Source organism: Chionomys nivalis, chromosome 6, assembly GCF_950005125.1.
Source record: "Chionomys nivalis chromosome 6, mChiNiv1.1, whole genome shotgun sequence".
NCBI lineage: Eukaryota > Metazoa > Chordata > Mammalia > Rodentia > Cricetidae > Chionomys > Chionomys nivalis.
In genome coordinates this window covers 81,133,931-81,152,506 of record NC_080091.1, presented here as the reverse complement: position 1 = coordinate 81,152,506, position 18,576 = coordinate 81,133,931, and the positions used below count along the sequence as shown (strand labels likewise).

The window sequence follows — 18,576 nt, the reverse complement described above, 5'->3', positions numbered from 1 at the left end:
ATATAAAGAAATATTCTCCATTTGTTTTCAGAGAGAGCTGATAACAAGTCTCACTCTATAGAACCAGACAATAGTACAGATTTTATCTATCTTCCATTTACGTATCTTCAGTTATGTCATTTATCAAAATTATTGGAGACTTTAGATTTCTAGTGGAAAAACAGTTACTATGAAAGAAGTAGATCTGTACTTTAAAAGTCATGCTTGCAAGCTCTTATCTAAGGTTCTTGGCTACGACTTCAAATATTTAAAATTGGACATTAAGCAGGTATCATAAGACATAGCAATTTTAGCAGCTCATATGTAATGTAGCAGAGTCTGCTTTATCTGTGCCAGTATGGCTAGAAGGATGAGATTAAGGACACACCTTCCCCACCTTCCTTTTCAGCAATCACACCCTTGCTACTGTTGCCAAACATCACAGGAGGGCTCATATGGAGCTGCAAAATCACTTCAGTTCCACCTGCCTGCCCTCTGGTGGACATGCTAATGAGCAACGCAACAGCTCCAGAAGACACAGCTGGAGTGTGCATGAGAACACTTGTTTGGAAAGAACTCGTCTTTGTATGTCCCTGAAGGTTCAGTGTAGAAATAATTTTCATCATCTTCTAAAAGGTATTCATTTATTGGAGATTTCACTTTGTAGGAAGGAAAGGAATCCTGCATCCATGATTCACTTTTTCAGCAGCACCTCTACTACGAAGGTCATTTAGACGTCAGATTCATAAGAAACACAGGCTGCGCGCAGCTGTAGAGAGGGAGGCATGGCTTTGCTTTTTAACCAAACTGGAGTTTTTATATTCAGAGTCCGAAAAGCAGATGGTGTCATTCTCCAGAGTTTAACCCTTAGTGGTAAGGGGAAAAAAATACAGGAAATGTAAAAATTGTGGGAGAGACTTCGACTGACACAGAGCAGGAAAGTTTTGTTAAGTTTTCTCTGAACTTCCTGGGAATGCAGCAACAGCCATGTCAATCAGCAGCAGCTGTCACCACAGGCAATGAAGAAGCCTGGGAAGACTGGGAGGGAGTTCTCCCACACAGGGAAACAGCTGATGAGCAAAATCTCCAGCTGGGGCTGAGATTAGCAACAAGTTGTGGAGTGTTTTTCTTTTTGTAGATTTTGCTCAGCTTGCAAAGATGGAGGTGAAGCAAACTTTGGAGATGGTGTGGCATCTCAAGTGGAACTGAGAACTGACCCTAAGAGGAGTCTGGCGAGGAACCCAGTGTTCTCACACTCTATTTCCTGTCTCCAGTATACCCCATATAAGTAAGCTATTCAGCTAGCAGATTCAGCTGCCTATCCAACATGAGGCACTTTCAAAAATGTTCAGGATGCTCTGCCCAGCACTCATATTACTCAGCTGTCAAAGTAAAGGGCTCAGATATATGATGGGAAAATTACATTTTAACGAGGTGTCATGTGTGTTTAAAGTTCTTATTCATCACGACATAGCCAGAGCTTTTGCGGGAGACACAAATGCACTAATTAGCATATTATAAGGACAGAAGGTTCACCCAACAATCTGCATTGTTCAGTGGCTGTGCTCAGACTCCGTGTTGTTGCTTTAGACCCTGCTCTCTTCAGCATATAGAAGAGATGCTCATTTGCCTAATCTCTAGGGCTGCCTGCGAAATTGTGGGTTGTATTTGGAAAGAGGAACGCGCTAAGCTTGTAACACCTGTTTTCAGCATTCTTTCATTAGGACTTACCGGTAGTCTCACGTGTCTGTCACCCATTCCCAACAGTGAACTTTTGTATCTTAGACACAGTAAGTTAGAGACATTTTCAGGCTAGGCGTCTCTCTTTGTGTAACTAGCTTGATTCTCCTTCTGAAGGAAATGTTGGGAAATGTTTGTATATTTGACAAGAGATACCTAGATTTTTCTATGAATAGCTTAGAGGTAAATGGTGAGAGTCAAAGGAAACATCTCACAAATCAACCCACTGCAGTAATAAATATTGATTTTAGCACCAAGTGGTTTGGGAGGAAAAGCAGCTAAGAGAGAGAGAGCAATGACGAAAGCCAGTGAGACGGCTGGGTGCCCAATGACGGGCTTAGAAATATGATTCCCATTTCAGAGTAACTCAAACCATCTATGAAATAGTCAAGTGTTCCTGGGAGAAGACTAACTGACAAGGTCGACAACAGGTGACTGAGCTAATGATGACGTTTGATATGAGAGGATATAGACAGTCAAAAAACACATTCTGAAGAAAATTCTAGATACAGGCCTGGGACTCTGCCCAACCCAGACAAACAGGTCCTTCACAACCAGTTTAAACTCTACCGTGACTGCTGAAAAAGGTTTCTTTTATAGGTTACCCAACAATGAGTCTCTTGTTTTCACACAAAATGCATTTTCAATAGAAGGCAACCACAAGCCCACATTAAATATAAGACAGTTTTCATTTTCTTTAAGTTGAAAGAGTCTGTGCAACCTGTTAACTGGAATTTTTTCATAACAAAAAATTCTTTAAGCAACTGAATACTTTTTGCCATATTATAGAACCACGGACTTTAATTTCTCTCAATTGCTTTTGCAAGAAAGTATATTAGGTGTTAATTTGCTTTAGCACTTCTCTTTTACACGAGCTAAACTTATTTTTAAGTTGTTTACTTATTTATTTAATGTGAATGGGTATTTGGTCTATATATATATGATATATATATATAGATATAGATATAGATATAGATATATGTCTGTACACCACATGCATGTCTGGCACCCACAGAAGCTAGAGAAGAAGCCAGATGCCTTTGAAATGGAGTTGCAGAGAGTTGGTACTGGCTGTGTGCATGCTGAGAATCAAACCTAGGTCCTCAGGAAGAGCAGTCAGTGCTCCTAACTGCTGAGCCACCTTTCCAGTCTCTAAACTTTTATACATGATGAAGAAGTGGAGGTGGGACTGGGGAAGATGTCAGGACTTCATATAACTTCCAGGTAATAGATGCTTTAGGCAAACACCGAGAGGACCAGCCACGGATTGCATAAAAAACATTTTCATTCTCACAGTAGACTGAACAAGAAAGTATAGACAATTTCATTCACTCATGCATTTCTGAAATCCTTTAGCAAATCATTATGGAACATCTATTGTTTATCAGTCAACAAAGACTATAGACAGAAATGACTAAACAATATCAATGAGCATATCTCAGTGTGAATCCAAGTGCTATTAACATGCCTCCAAAAAGGGGTTTTGTATTTGGAGATTATACACACTGAATTCCTTAATGTGAAGCACATCACATTATTAATATTTCTAAAGAAATGGTTTTCTGACATAATTGAATGCTTAAAATGAATATTAAATAGCAACATCAGTGCATGTTTCTAGCTATCTTCCCACTAATTTCATGCTGAAAAACCACACGAACGCTGACAATTTTGTATTTGATAAATGCCTAATAAACGAGGAGAGGTTAACGTTCTGAAACTAATGTTTTCTGAGAAAAACCAAAAACAAACATTAAACTTCTAAGCTTTTCTAAGAAGACTAAACCCTATTTTCCCAAGAGATCTTCACTTATAGTCTAAATTGAGCATTTGAATTAAAATTTTATATGAGTTGATTAAAACTAATTTCTTTACATACGTATTGTTGAAAACAATCTGTTTCACAGAGATTTTCCTTTGGAGAAGAAAGCAAATATAGATGTTGTGTGAGGGGACTAAACAGAGTCTTCACACTCTGTGCTGGAGAATTAATTTACTGCTGGGAGATGAGGAAGGGATTACAATTGGAAAAATGACTTCAACACATCATAGAATAGTTCTGAGGAGGAAAGATGGCACTGACATTACTCCTAAAACTGCCTCATAAACTAAACACAACACAAAAGCAGTGGCCACAGAGATGAACATCTTTCTATTATAAATACATAATATCGTAATAGTTGCCCTGCAGCAATCAGACTAAGATTCTTAATGTATCAAATAAACATCATCTAACTAAAGTTTAAGAATATATTACGATAGACATGATTTTCGTATTCCACAGTTGTCAAAACCAAGACTAAAACTATGGACAATCAGATGAGACCAGGGTAGAATTCAAAGCCAGGTCCTTAGACTCTCGTGTTCAGGTTCGAAGGTAGATGCTGCCTATTGGGAAGCATGGTTGAGGGTCTTTCTATAGACCCAAGAGAGGAATGTTTGCCCTTTATCTTCCCAGAGTAAGTCATGTGTGGTACAGAAAAATACAGCAAAAATAAAACAAAAGTAACCCTTTCCATGAAAACTTGAGAGTTCTACTAACAAAACATAAGTTAGAGAAAAATCCTCAGTTGAATACCAGCAGACAGCAAGTACATTTTGCCTTTGTTCTTTCCCCTTTTCTACTTCTTCCTTCCTCCCTTCCTTCCTCCCTCCCTCCCTCTGTGCTTCCTTCCCTTCCATTTTTGGCCCTACACTATTTTATTTAAATTGAGATTTTTGTATCCAGACACAAGAAGACCCATAACAAAAATGACAGTACGAATTCACACCAGGCAGCTGCTTTGAAAAACACCAGTGTAATTTACTCTGAAAAACACGCAGCTAAAGCTGTTTTTGTGGAATAAGATGAACAGCTCCTATTAATGCTAATTGAAATCCTCATATCCACACATACCATGCATAAAATTTACTTCTACAGTTATTCTTTCCACCTCTAAATTGCAGTAAGTCCAATGCCAGAGTACTAGCTTTTTAATTTGAGCATCCATGCATACAAATTGATACTTTTTTGGTGATTATGTTGACAAATTCAATACAGGTGAAATTCCACTGTTTGTAAAATGGACAAAGTTTTAAGTGTAAACATTCAAAAACAATGAAAACCAAATCTCTTTTCTTAAAAGAGTCCAATTAAAATGAAATTTATAATTTCTTAATATTTGTGTCTTCAAAAACAGCATCTTAATGAATGTGGCACATTTTAACTCCCATAAGCAAAGAAATAATTTAAAATGAGAAGTACATTTTTCCTCATATAAACAATTAATGCAATTCTTGTCTGTATATAAATATATGTATATTTCTGTTTATATATGTGGAGAGATGATATACATACATGTATATAGTTTTTGGATGCATACCAGACATATTTTGGGTAAGTGTCTAAATACATTGAAATGAAGGTACAATTTTCTTCAAGGTTAATTTATAAAGTCTGGATGAAAAATTGTGTTAGCTGGGTGGTGGTGGCACATGCCTTTAATACCAGCACTTGGGAGGCAGATCTCAGTGAGTTTGAGGCCAGTCTACAAAGCAAGTTCCAGGACAGCCAGAACTGCTTCTCAGAGAAACCCTTCTCAAAAAAACAAAACCAAAAATAAATAAATAAATAAAATTGTGTTTGTTTATTAATACTTCGAATTACTATGAATACTAGTAAATTTTAGACTGTTATTCAGATAAAAATAGGACAAAATCCATTAGTTCAATTAAACTTGAGATGTTATTGCCCCTTTATTCTTGCACTGCAAACCAAGAATAAAATATGTTTCCACTAGAAATTACTTCATGCCACAGTGGAGTAAAGCAAAAAGATTACATATTATTCATAAACAGTGTGATCACAGAACAATACAAATTTTCATTTAAGAAGGTCAGATCTGTGAGATACAGACTTCACACAATTCTCCAAATTATTGATTGTGTCTGTGTTCTCAGCTGAGAAGGGCCGAGTCTAAGAGTCTTACCAGCATGTCGTACAGCTGGGAATGTCGTTTCGGAGAGTTATCGTTTATCTTTTGCAAGGGATGCTAGAACTTGTTACTAGAGATGCTGCAGCCAGACTTCTCATTGTAGAAAAGTTAATTCGACATACCATCAGCATTGCTAATTGTTAAAAGATATTACATCACTGATTGAAGATCTTTAAGAATTAGAAAAGATGCTACCAAATTTGTCAGTTTCTTCGAGGAAGAGGTGGAAAGCCATTATACATTTGTGCATTTAAAATAAGCCGATTGTAATCTGGTTTCTGGTGTTATCATGTTACAATCGGCTTGGTTGAAGAGCAGAAGGAGAGAGAAGGTGAGCAAGGAAGTCAGGACCAGGAGGGGTGCCCTGCCCTCTCTTAAGACTGGGGGAGTGGGAGCGGAATGGGAGGAAGGGAGAAAGTGGAAATTTTTGAATGGAAAAATAAATAAAAAATAAATAAAAAAGAAAATAAGCCAATTATGCCCTATTTCTATAAAACACTATATTAAAGTCTGCGAAGAAATAATGATCAGACATGTCCATAATACAAAGGTGAATGAAGCTAGCTCATCAGACATAAAGAATCTAGTTCTCTATGAGTGCTGTGTGTAAAGGGTTAAATTAGACAATAAAACAGCATGCTCAGAAGGGTATGGCACATAATTCAGAAAATGAGAAATAGTAACAACTAAACTCTTTTAATTTCTTTTTGATTTTTTTTTTTCAAGACAGGGTTTCTTTATGTAGTCCTGGCTGTCCTGGAGACAAGGCTGGCCCCAAACTCAGCGATCTATCTGCTTCTGCCTCCCAAGTGCTGGGTTTAAAAGCATGTGCCACCACTGCCCAACAAAAACTAAACTCTACTTGAAATAAATAATTTATTTTTAATTACTATATTACTACCAAAATTCAGACTCTTCTATCTGTGTTTTCCAGTACACATTAACTTGGACAACAGTACTCTGGCATGTTACAAAATTAAACTTTTACTGACTTTTTTTTTTAGCATATTTTTGAGATAATGTCACAGACTGAGGCCTACGCTTGACTAGAATTCCACATTACTTAGACTGGCCTGAATCCTAAGCAATTTTCCTGTTTCAGCCTCCCAAGTGCTGAGATTACAGGCATGAGCCACCATGCCTAGTAAAAAAATCTAATAATAAAAAAATTAAAATTATTAAAGAATTTTATAATCATCTTTATATAATATTAAAAGTCAATAGTGGGTTCTGGAAGAGGGAACCATTTAAATAATTGAAATTAAGATTATCTCAGGCTTAAACAGGACAGTGTTTTGAATTATTGTCATTCATTAAAACATGTGAACTGAGTTACTATTAGGTTTGGTGAGACACATGTACTTTCAACTAATCCCTGCTTCCCTGATGGTTGGTCTTAAGCAACGTACTTTGTTGGGTCAAGTTGTTGGCACCTAGCTCAAGAAGTATTATGCCAAGTTAACCTTTTGATATGTTCCAAATAGAAAAAAAAATATTCTCAAGAACATTCCACAATTAATGTGAAAAAACAGCATACAATCTAAGCAGAAATTTTCTGTATTTCATTATGAAAGAAGTAACTATATGATAAGGCAAATATATCTCAAAGAAAGCAGGATGATGAAAGAGTCAAACTAGAAAAGGGACAGGGTCCATTTCTCATAGGTTCGTGCTCTTAGACAAAAATCAACCTTTCCAAAATAAGAAGCACAATTAATATTATGTGTTAGATACTCAAGTCAGAAGATTGCATAGGGAATTAAAACTTCACGAAGCAGCTTATTGAGAACAAATAGTAGTTTTCCTCTGAAAACTACCCAAATCAAACTTACCTGATCTACTATCCAGGGGTCCAAAGTCCAAAGAGTATTTCACAACGTGGTAGTTATTCCACACATAAAGCAGATTGTCCCTGGGGTTGTAATCCACAGCTGCGATGTACTGGTAGGAATTAGGAAAGGGTACATCCACCAGGCTATCCTTGCTTTGGTCGGTGTTGTAAATGTAGTCAATCTTATTACCAGTGGCCTCATTGTCATCATCCTCATATACAGATTTGACCACATACAGAATCCCACAAATCATAAACGCATTGGAAGCTGACCTTTTATCATACGCAGTGTCCCATGTCCCCTCAATCCGTAGAGTATAAGGGTTCAACTGGCTAATGACAATTTTGCCATTGTTTTGTTCTGTTGCATAGATTACCCATAATCCATTTTCATCCACCGCCAAGTCTATGTCAGATTTGCCACCCCATCGGTATGGGGATGTGTCATGGTAATTGGCGTTTGCTATGATCGCCTCTCCACTCTTTATCCTAGTCCGTAAATCAAACTTTACTATGTTCCTGGTACGTTCCTTGTTGAAGAACAGGGCACCATCATATACTACAAATCCAGTGCCATCCACTCTGTGAGGGAGCTTGTAGGTCGTTGTTGGCCTTCCAGCAATGAAGTCATCTTTGGATGAATACTCTGTCAGGGTATCAGTTCTGTAGGGGGTCCAGGGCATATAATAAATCTTGTCGGAAGCCTGTAGAGGGTCTTTGCACCATGCCCCAGATTGGTGGTCTGATTCAAACAAGTGTTCACTCTGGTACACTCCTTTTAGCAGTCCAGGACAAAGAAAAACTGTCAGGAGGGAAAGTTATAATAACAAATATATTAATTGAATCTCCTTTTGTGTGTTTTCATTTTTAGCAAAGAGAACACAACTCCAACAAGTGATACCCACCACCACTTATATTGTGGCATTACTGTTTGTTATACAAAGCATTCTTCCACATTAATTTTGTATTTTTGTCTCCAAACAATTTGAAGTCACTTGTTGGAAAAATGTTAGCCTTTTCAGAAGCAGCTATGCTTTTCTGAGTTTTACCTTTACAAACACATATTTTGATGCATGTCTGAAGTGTAGCATATGTCTATGAGTTCTATAGACATATTACCAAGTACCCACTTTACACATGATGCTTTTTTAGTTCAATGAAGAACTGTATCTCATTTGAAAACGATAATCCATTGTTTCCACTCTGATGAAATTGACGGTTTGATAGTTATTAATCATTAATAAATTGATATTCCACATTATTATCATTTGAATAAAGGAAAAGAAAAGATCTGCAACACAGGCCACTGAATCTTCCAGCAAAAAAAGGGGGAGGGGGAGGTGGCTCTCAAAGCTGTTGCAACACACACAGAGCATGCAACCCATTCAATTAAAGATGAGTGATGGATGGATACTGGAAGGAAAAAGAGAAAGGGAGAGAAAGAAAGGAAAGGAAGAAGAAGAGAAGAAGGAAGTGAAAGGTTACAGAAAAAAAAACCAGGATCTAGATTTTAATCAGTTAAAAACGTCCTGTTAAGTACAGTATTATTGGAACTTAAAAACATGTACCTTTTACTGTTACATGAGAAAGGCATTGAAAAAAAACAAGATTACTTGCTATAATTTTGCTGCTCATACTTCAGAAGGAAAATGGACAGGAATGATTCGATTCTTTTTGTTGTTTAGTATAACTCACTGGAGAATATTGTCAGTTTGGTGGTAAGAAAGCTGGGCAGTACCATCTGAAATGAAGGGACTACAGAGCAATGTTTCCCAAAGGATGGTTCTTGAAGCGGCTGTGGCACAGCTGCACACAAGGAAAAAGGGGACCTGTAGCCACATTCAGTTATGACATACCATAGTAGATAAAAAGTGTGGCAAAGATTATCATAGCTTAAGTACCGCGATGAATCTCTAAATCGGAAGTTGGGTGAGTGAACATATTGCACAATTTGATCCCTTTCCGTGAAGCCACTTTGGATGACTGTGTCCTTCTGAACCTGCTCTGGGAAGCGTTGCTTGCATCTACTTGCAAGGCAAACACACTGAAGAAACAACCATGCAGTCCGCTGTTAGGTTTGAGATGATTAGAAATTTCCTGGGTGAAAAAAAGTAGGAAGCCACAAGGAATTGGATGCTGACCTGCTTTTTAACGAATAAAGGGTTATCCTTTGGTGTTAGTGATTAGGTCCTTAGTATTAACTAGAAACACAGATCCCCTGGAAAACAGTCTGGGAAGAACCTCAGCTACATAGTAAAGGTGGCTGAAATGAGAGGACATTCCTAAGATAATCAAAGACTTACTTTCTAATGAAATAAAAAGTTTTGTGGCAAAAGTTGACCTTCACATTCTGCAAAGATAGGGACCACTATAAATTTGTAATTGGAAACAATAATGATGGTATAGAACTTAGGAATTTTCATATGGAAATTTTGCTACAAACATGAGTGACTCTGTAACTCAAAATTGTATGTTAACCTTATGTTATCATTAATAGTGGGCTCAAGGTTACTAACTGTAGGTAAGATGGCGTGCATTCAGAGTCGCTTGGCCACAGACACTAATGGCACTCAGGATAATTAAGAAGAGTATTCTGTCCCCTTTCTCCAGTAGTTAGTTAATGTAGAAGGAGAAACACAGTAGAGCTAAGGGAAATTAAGAGAGAATGAGGAACAAATCTAAAGCAATCATTAGTTACCATACCTGCTAGATTTCTAATTACTAAGTTTCAAATAAAGCAAAATAAAAGACAGTGTTGATGATTTTATAATATTACTAGTTGGTGTTAGGTAAAAGGATCAAACCAGCACTGGTCAGTAAAACAGATTAAAGTGAAGTTGAGCAGCAGAAGTAGTCAATAAATTTGCATGAAATAAGAATTAATAACAAAATTATTTAGCTAAATGTTAAGCTGTTAAACAACTTAGCCTATAAATAGTATATAATTTATGAAAGGTATTTAATTACCTTTTTGTTCCACTTCTATTGGAGAGAGAGAAGTAAAGAGAGAAAGGAGAAAAGAGAATAGATTAATGGTACGGTATTGGCCAAGCACTTTTATTCACCTTTTCCAAACTGAAAGTAAATAATTTATTGCAGTCATGCTTGCTTAATTGAACACTTTAAAAAATATTTCACCAAATAAATACTTTAAAAATAATCACACACTTTAAAATACAGCATAAACATCAAAAATTACTGTAAAAAGAATATGGGAATTGCAATAACCATAGCAAGAACACCCATAGCTACATTTGAAAAAGAGGTCATCAAGTTTATAACACTGGAATTTTCAAGCAATTTTGTTAGTTTCATTTACAGATGCTATAGCAGATACCATTAATTAACAGAATAGCTTTGATGGTTTTGCAGCTCACAGAGGTGACCTGTTCAGAAGAAACCTCTCCTGCAAACCATTTCCTAGAACCATAGACTTGGGAGAGCGCATCATCTTACGATGAGAAATACAACTTGTAAAGCTACAGGCAAGTGGAGGACTCCGAGTGAATGAATGCCCTTAGAATCCTTACCGAAGAAACTTCTCTTCCACCTCTCAATATTTAACTCTAAGATGGAAAAATATTTTCTCATAAAAATCTTCCATCAGAATATTAATGCAAATAATGAGCTTCTGTCTCTGGCTTTTTCTGAAATGTTCAACTGAGTCACCATAACTCAGAACAGAAGATTATGAAATATGCTATGCATTTTTAGATCTTACTATGATTTTTAAAGGTTCTTATAAAAATTAGAAAAATGTAAGATATCCATGAAACATTAATTGGCACCTTCATTACCTTATAAACATGTATAAATAGACACAATTAGTTTACATCTTAAAAAGCAAAGGGAGGGCCAATCTGAAAAAGGCAAAGGTTTAGGGGAAGAATGACTTTATAACCTAACCATAAAAATTTACAGAGTCCAAGTGTTGTAAACCTACTACAATTTTAGTAGAAAAGGTTAAATTGATGTTTTTCACATGGAAATAAAGTAAAAGCCCCAGTGATATTTCAAAAACAAACAATAAATGCTGAGATTATGTAATTACATTTGGGTGCAATTTCTATACTTCAGCATAAATTCTTACGGCTTTGGCTACTTTCCAAATAAAACTTTTAAAATTCCTTTGAAAGTATAATATTATATATCAGAAAAAAATGGTCTGTATATATGTACACGCACATAGGCATATACATATTTGTCATATATATATGTTCCTAGAAAAGTTGCATCTTTTAAAAAAAAAGCTTTTTATTACTTTTACATAACAACTACAGCTCTCCCTCCCTCCCTTCCCCCCACCTCTTTCCTCCACTGCCATCCACTCCTTAGGAAGCATAAGGCCTCCCTCCCCCCGGAGTCAACAAAGCCTGGCATATCATGTTGAGGCAGGACCACGCCTCTCCCCCTTGGAACCTGGAGAGCAGTAAAAGAGATATCTTGATAGTGGGAGCTCATGGACTGAAAAGCTGTATCTTACTAGTTTAAAAATCTAGTTTTTAAACTATATTTCTGCAATTCTTTCAGAACTTCTACTACTGTATTGTCAACATCCTCACTTATTCTTTATTAAGTGACTACTAGGCTATGGGTCAGTACGGGCCCATGGAAAGCCTTATCTAGGAGAGGTCCAGCTGAAGATGAAGGGTAGTAGGGCCAGAGTCTGCCAATTCTCAGGATGAGCTCATTCTGTTGTGATTGGAATACGGTTGTTCTGGAAGAATCTTCCACAGTTACAACATGGAATGTGAGGGAAAGAAAAACAAGATGCCCAAGAAGAATGCAGTTCAGTCTACAGGGTCTGTTTCACAGTAATTCAAATTTACTGAAGCCTCTACTGCAACAAAAGACAGAGAGCAAAAAGCCACTGGCCAGGCTGCTCCGAATCCCGCTGCAAGCTTCTTGGGGCTCTAAGTCAAGTAAGTTTACATACTTTTGGTCACTGGGCAAATAAATATGTTTGCTAACTCAGCTTGGATATCCTATGCCTGCTACAGATCAACAGGTCTCTATTACAGCTTATTTCAAAGCAAATGAAATTACATACCCTTTAATTCTAGCTTAAAAACAAATAGCTTTATTTAAAGATGCATTTCAAGTTTAGACTAAAAACAAAAATGCATTCAATCTGGAAATGAGAGAAAGTACAACTGGCAATTTAAAATTGATTTAATTGAGAACTTCAAAGTTTGAACTTGACACTCGTTACAATAAAGACCAAGCTAGGGAATGGGAAGTTGACATTTTTCAACTCGTGGTCTAAGAAGGATTTCAACATAAATGATCCCTTGATTTTTTTCCCTTCCTGTACCACTTTGAAAATTACTTGTAAAATATTTGTATTGTAAAACACCAGAATTATATTCTTCATTCACATAAAAAAATATTCCTTAGAATAGTTTGTGTTTGTTAGTGAGAGTTAAGTTGTTTCAAAGAGTTATTTTTATTCATTTGTGTGAGTGCGTGTGTCCATCTGTCCGTCCGTCCTCCTCTATGCATGTATATGTTGGTGCTGGTAAATATCATTGGAGCACCAGGAACTGGAGTTACAGATGTTAATGAGCTGCCTCATATGGGTACTGGGAATCCAATGGGGTCCTTGAAAGAGGATTAAGCTATACTAAATGTGAGGTTTTTCTCCAGCTCCATGATAAGTTTCCTCCACACTTGCAAAAACAGATTTCTTTAAATTAGGATACTAGGGTGTATTTTTAAATTTGGCAAAAATATGCATTCATTATATTGAGTGAATACTCTCTTATGCTTCAGCTTTTATTTTTCAAAGACGCTTGACTTCTTTTACCCCAACTCTCATTTGGTAAAATTTTGATTTTAACCTTTTGGTGTTATTCGAATTTCTTGGAATTTGGAATGCCCAGTAGAGGAAGTCACTCCTTCTTTGCTACTTGCTGATACTCAAAATTAAGATTGATTAGGCAGGCCTGCTTTGGAGAATAATTACTATGGTCTTGCCATGTCGTGACTGGCTGTAGCTCATTCATCATTTATTTGTTATTTTCAAGGCTGAAGTAAAACAGTCCTATAATTTAAGCAGCAACAAGCTCACACAAATCATATTTCCATAACAAAAACTGGCAAGATGACATAATTTGTCAATAAAAAGCTTGGTAACATTTAGCATTGGCCAGCCTTAGCTTGATTCTGAATCTGATGCTAGAAGCCAACCTACCCTGGAAAATCAAGTTAGATGGAGACAAGAAGCAAGCATATGACTGTGTACTGTGGAAACACACAGTTCATGGCACATAACAAATATCTAATGAATAGATCATGAATTGAGTACATAATAAAAATGAAGGTACTTTTGTGCTTTAGTATTTGGAACATACTGGAGAAATGAGCGGTGAGCCCGGTAAAGCCATAAAATCTATTTCACTATCTATGTAAGATCTTTCAGTATTTTAAGGCATGTGGAGGAAAATAAAAACATATGAACAAGTGGTATCTCCAACTTACTCTATGTAAAACTGTAAAGAAACAAAACAAAGGAAGTGGACAATCCTGCATGTCATACTGATAGGAAAACTACTTCACTTACGTAAAACAAACGGCAATACAACAATCTAAAAATACAGTGTTTCCTTCTCTCTTCTGTGTAATGACATCATAAATAAATGAATTGGATGATGACAACTGTGGCTTATCTTTCCTCAGAGTCTCCTGCCTTTTAAATGGTCCAATATCCCGAATTCTGACATTATAGCTGTCATTTCTCATTTCCAAACTCTTCGAAAATAATTCTCGGCCTTGTCCATTCAGCCTCAGTAAATATGTTTATATATTTCCTTAAAGTGATTTTATTGTTGTCCTTCATCAAGCATAATGTCATAAGCTATATCCTGTGGTTTGAGTAAATGACAGATTCAAATAAAGGATAACTTTATTCTATATGTAAGGAAGACATTGGAGAAGAACCAACTAGTATATTTATCTTTCAACCTTCAAAGGTTCAATGTATATATATATATATATATACCTGTATATATAATAAGCATTTTTGTTTAGAAAAGATGAGATATTATCAGTTCAATTTTCTATATTATGTGAAATATTTTTGAATTGCAATCTTTAACAAGAAAAGTTATGGATCAGAGAGTGTGCACAGGTATCGCGAAACTTCATCATATTGAATTGCAAATTGCAGAGAAACAAATCTTTTGTCTGCCAAAAAACTCTTAGTTCCATAACTGAAATCTATGCAATTGTATCTAATTCTAATCTTAAATTTTCTTTTCTAAAAGTGTAAGTTATAGAGTATCCCTTTCCTTCTACAATGTAAAGATTCAAACGTTATAGTCTCATAATGCCTCTAAGTTTTTGTAATATGCAAACAAAACATATGGCAATATATATAATAGTTATAGATTATTAAATATTTTATAAGTCAAATATTTTCCCTGAAGTACAGCAGTATTTTAAACAGAACTATTTTCCTTGTTATCTTTCAATGATACTTTCAAAGAAAGGTATTCCATGACACTCTTTTCTGGGCTATTTTCCCAGAGATTAGAGATTCATAATGCCTCTCAAGGGAATAAAAGGAAGGGGATGGTTCATAAGTTCTTTTGTCTTTTTATTAGACAGAAACCTTTATTTCAGACCTCCCATGTATAGTCGTTTCTTTCTTTGTTTGTTTATTTTGAGGCACATGAATGTCTCTTCCATTTCCAAGGGAAAATAAAATCTCTTCAGTAAATAGAAATAAGATCAGAGGAGTTCATTAAATTTTTTTGGTGTATTGCATATCAAAAATTCTGACAGACATCTGTCTCTTTCAGTAAACAAAGTGCTAATCCTTTATTTAATGAGATACAGGAATAATCTCAACAGCTAAGCTTCTAAATTATGTTTTTCAAATAATACCCATGCATCAGTGAATAAAAGTGCCATTCAAGCACCTTGTATTACAATGGCTTTATATAATGTGTTTCCAAAATTAACACCTCCTAATGAATTTCATCTTGGAGTGTGGAGACTGAAAACGTCAGTAATTCATCAAATGCTTGCACTCATCACATTCTAATTCAAACACTTAAACATAGTATCTATAGATGCTGCAGACACAGAGATGGTCCTTTGTTTTGTACTAACATTCTATTTCATTGATGGATCAGTAAAACCTTTCAAACTGTTAATTTAGTCTGTTTAGAGAAAATGGCTATTAGCAGACTTATTTGAGAACCTATTTGTAATAGCTCCAATGTAAATAACAATTTTTCAAAGTTATTATTGGTAGCACTTAAAATCAATACTACATTTAGTAAACCAAGGATGTGCCCTTGTTGTAATGATTTGTCAGTACTGTGTGATAACCATGTGGTATTTACAGCTGCTAAATAAAGACGGTCACCTCAGTGTACAAGGCTACCTGTATATTATTTTATGCATCATGTGTTTCTCTCTGATATGATAGGTAACAACAATGTTGACGTCAAGACTTCTGACTTTTAGAGTTCTTGTTAACTTTTTTTTGGTGTGAACAATTGTTACCACTCATAATGTTTTCTGAGGAACTAAATCTGGTGTTCTTCTGAAACCATTTGGGAAAACGAGAAGACATAAGTGGAAGAGTTAGGATTCAGACCCCTCACAATTGTTGACTCATTGGCAGCTATTGAGCGATCATATGCTCACAAAACCTTGAGCGTCTATTAATGTTAAGGCAAGCAGATCTCTACCTTTGGGAAATTTACAGTTCAATGGGCAAGTTTCAGGATGTTCATTCACCGATAGTAAGTAATTCATAAATGTTTTCCAAGGAGCTTGGATAAAGCTATTTGAAACAGACCCACACAAAAGTGAATGAGAAGGGGGAATTAAAAAAAGGATTCTGGGGGCTGGAGAGATGGCTCAGCGGTTAAGAGCATTGCCTATTCTTCCAAAGGTCCTGAGTTCAAATCCCAGCAACCACATGGTGGCTCACAACCATCTATAATGAGGTCTGGTGCCCTCTTCTGACCTGCAGACAGAATATTGTATACATAATAAATCAATAAATATTTAAAAAAAAAAAGGATTCTGTCAGTAAAAAAAAAACAAATAATAACAACAACAAAAATCAACACTTGGGGAGCTACCCTAAGAATATGGAGGAAGTAAAACACATTTGGTTTTATTAAGAAACTCATACTTCATTAAAATGTGGGACTGGCTTCATTAGACCAAAAAAACAAAACATGATTTGCATGTGGTAATTATAAGGTTAACAGTCAAAATTATTACTATGTATATGATTTCTATAACCAAAACAAGCATTAGCATGGATTTTACATTGTTTAGTAGAAAATATAATATGAATGTGAATTTAAAATCACTCATTCATTTGAACATATGTATTATAAGTGTATGAAGGGATGAACGTATGAAAAGGTATGAATAGAAACTGCGCTTGTGTCTATGTACCTAATGCATGCCCGGTAGAACTGGAATTTCAGACAGGTTTTAGCAGTCATGTGGGTACTTGGAAGTAAATGTGGGCTCTGCAAGAGCTGCAAATGCTCTTCAGCTACTGATTCCTTTCTCCAGACAACTCATTTCATTTTTTAATTTTTATTTATTAATTTTTAGTGTTTGATGACATATAGGTCAACTCAGAAAGAATTCCAAATGTTTAGATATTTAATTGAAACCACTTGCTATTCTTTAATAAATATTTCATCACTTTTAACAGTCCAAATAAGTATTATTCAATTTAAATGCAATTTCTAATAAAGATGGGTTTTCAACAATCAACTACAGGAATTGGTAACTGTTTCTGAGATGAGGCAGGTGGGATATACTTGAAGCTTTGGAGGCCACATATAAGCATGGTCATCTCGGCATTCATTTCCTTTGTGTTTCTTTTAGCAACGCTTAAAATAGGAAAGATATTGTTTGTTTCTAGGTCCAAACAAAGGAACTCATTGGATAATTTTTACTGACATAGTGCCTTGAGTGCTACTTTGATTCATTTCACGTATATAGTCACATTTATTATTTGTCAACACTTGACATTTGTCACTGTCTCTCTATTTCATCTGAAAATACTTAAAGACTCCCAGAGGCAGAGGACTTAGCATCATGTGCCTAACCATGACCAGTTTCTAACCCAGGGTCCCGATCCAACTCTGGCCAATCTTGGCACCTCTATGCTTTTCAAACAATGGGAAATGGTTATAGGTGTGACCTTGTAGTTTGTTCAATTACACGGACAGTCGTTCAGATGGACAAGCACGTGTTGTTTCTTCTGATAAAGAGGGACATGAACTCCTCCATAGGTACTTTAGAGTCGAATCAATTTAACCTTTCCCTTTCTACATATGCAATTATATAGCGCAAAAGTATTTGACAGTGAACTGCTAAGAAAAAAATGAATTTCTGAATGCACTTTAATTAATATCATAACAATTGTTAAATGTTTTATCTCTATTATGTTGTTTAATACTTACATCATCATTATTTAAGATTATTATCACTATATTCAAGTAGAAATGGGGTATAGAAATTGTGTAAACAGCAAATGGTAGATCTGATATTTGCACTCTGTAACCTTCACTGTCAACCTTTCTTAGACTTAACTAGTCAAAAAGAAAAAGTTGATTGGGAAAATAATGAAAACAGATTTAACTTTTCTAAGATTTTGTTTTGAATTGTGTCAGAATATTAGTGTGTGTGTTGGGCCTCATAAAGCCCAAGCATGAGGCTCAGTGTAACTTCCTGAACTTAGCTCAAGTTTGGAAACCTGTCTTTGGCCATGACTTTCGCATATGAGTGACTCAGCACAGCCTGATCTAAACCTGCCTCTGTCCAGCCACTGATAACGTGGCCCTTATTCCTTACTCCAACTCACTCCATTCCAAGACTCCTACTCCAATTAAAACCCTATATATAACCACCCACAATAGCTAATCAACTGAAGTGTCTCTTTTCTACATCAGTCCATTTATGCATACTATGTAGATTGATCAGAGCTGTATCCAATTCTATTCTCTGTCAATATGCCTGTAGAATTTAGAGAAGAGAGAGTTGTGACAGAAAACATTAACTTCT

The 18,576-nt window shown here is 35.9% G+C and overlaps 1 protein-coding gene across 15 annotated transcripts in view; it reads right to left on the bottom strand.

The window, feature by feature from the left end:
• The window catches only part of Adgrl3 (adhesion G protein-coupled receptor L3), a 742,119-nt gene that overhangs the window by 286,940 nt on the left and 436,603 nt on the right, over positions 1–18,576 (bottom strand). For all 15 annotated transcript variants that reach the window (XM_057771795.1, XM_057771780.1, XM_057771783.1 and 12 more), the window contains one exon: positions 7,526–8,326. In XM_057771795.1, the coding sequence (XP_057627778.1) occupies positions 7,526–8,326 (801 nt within the window). The remainder of the gene's footprint in view (positions 1–7,525; positions 8,327–18,576) is intronic.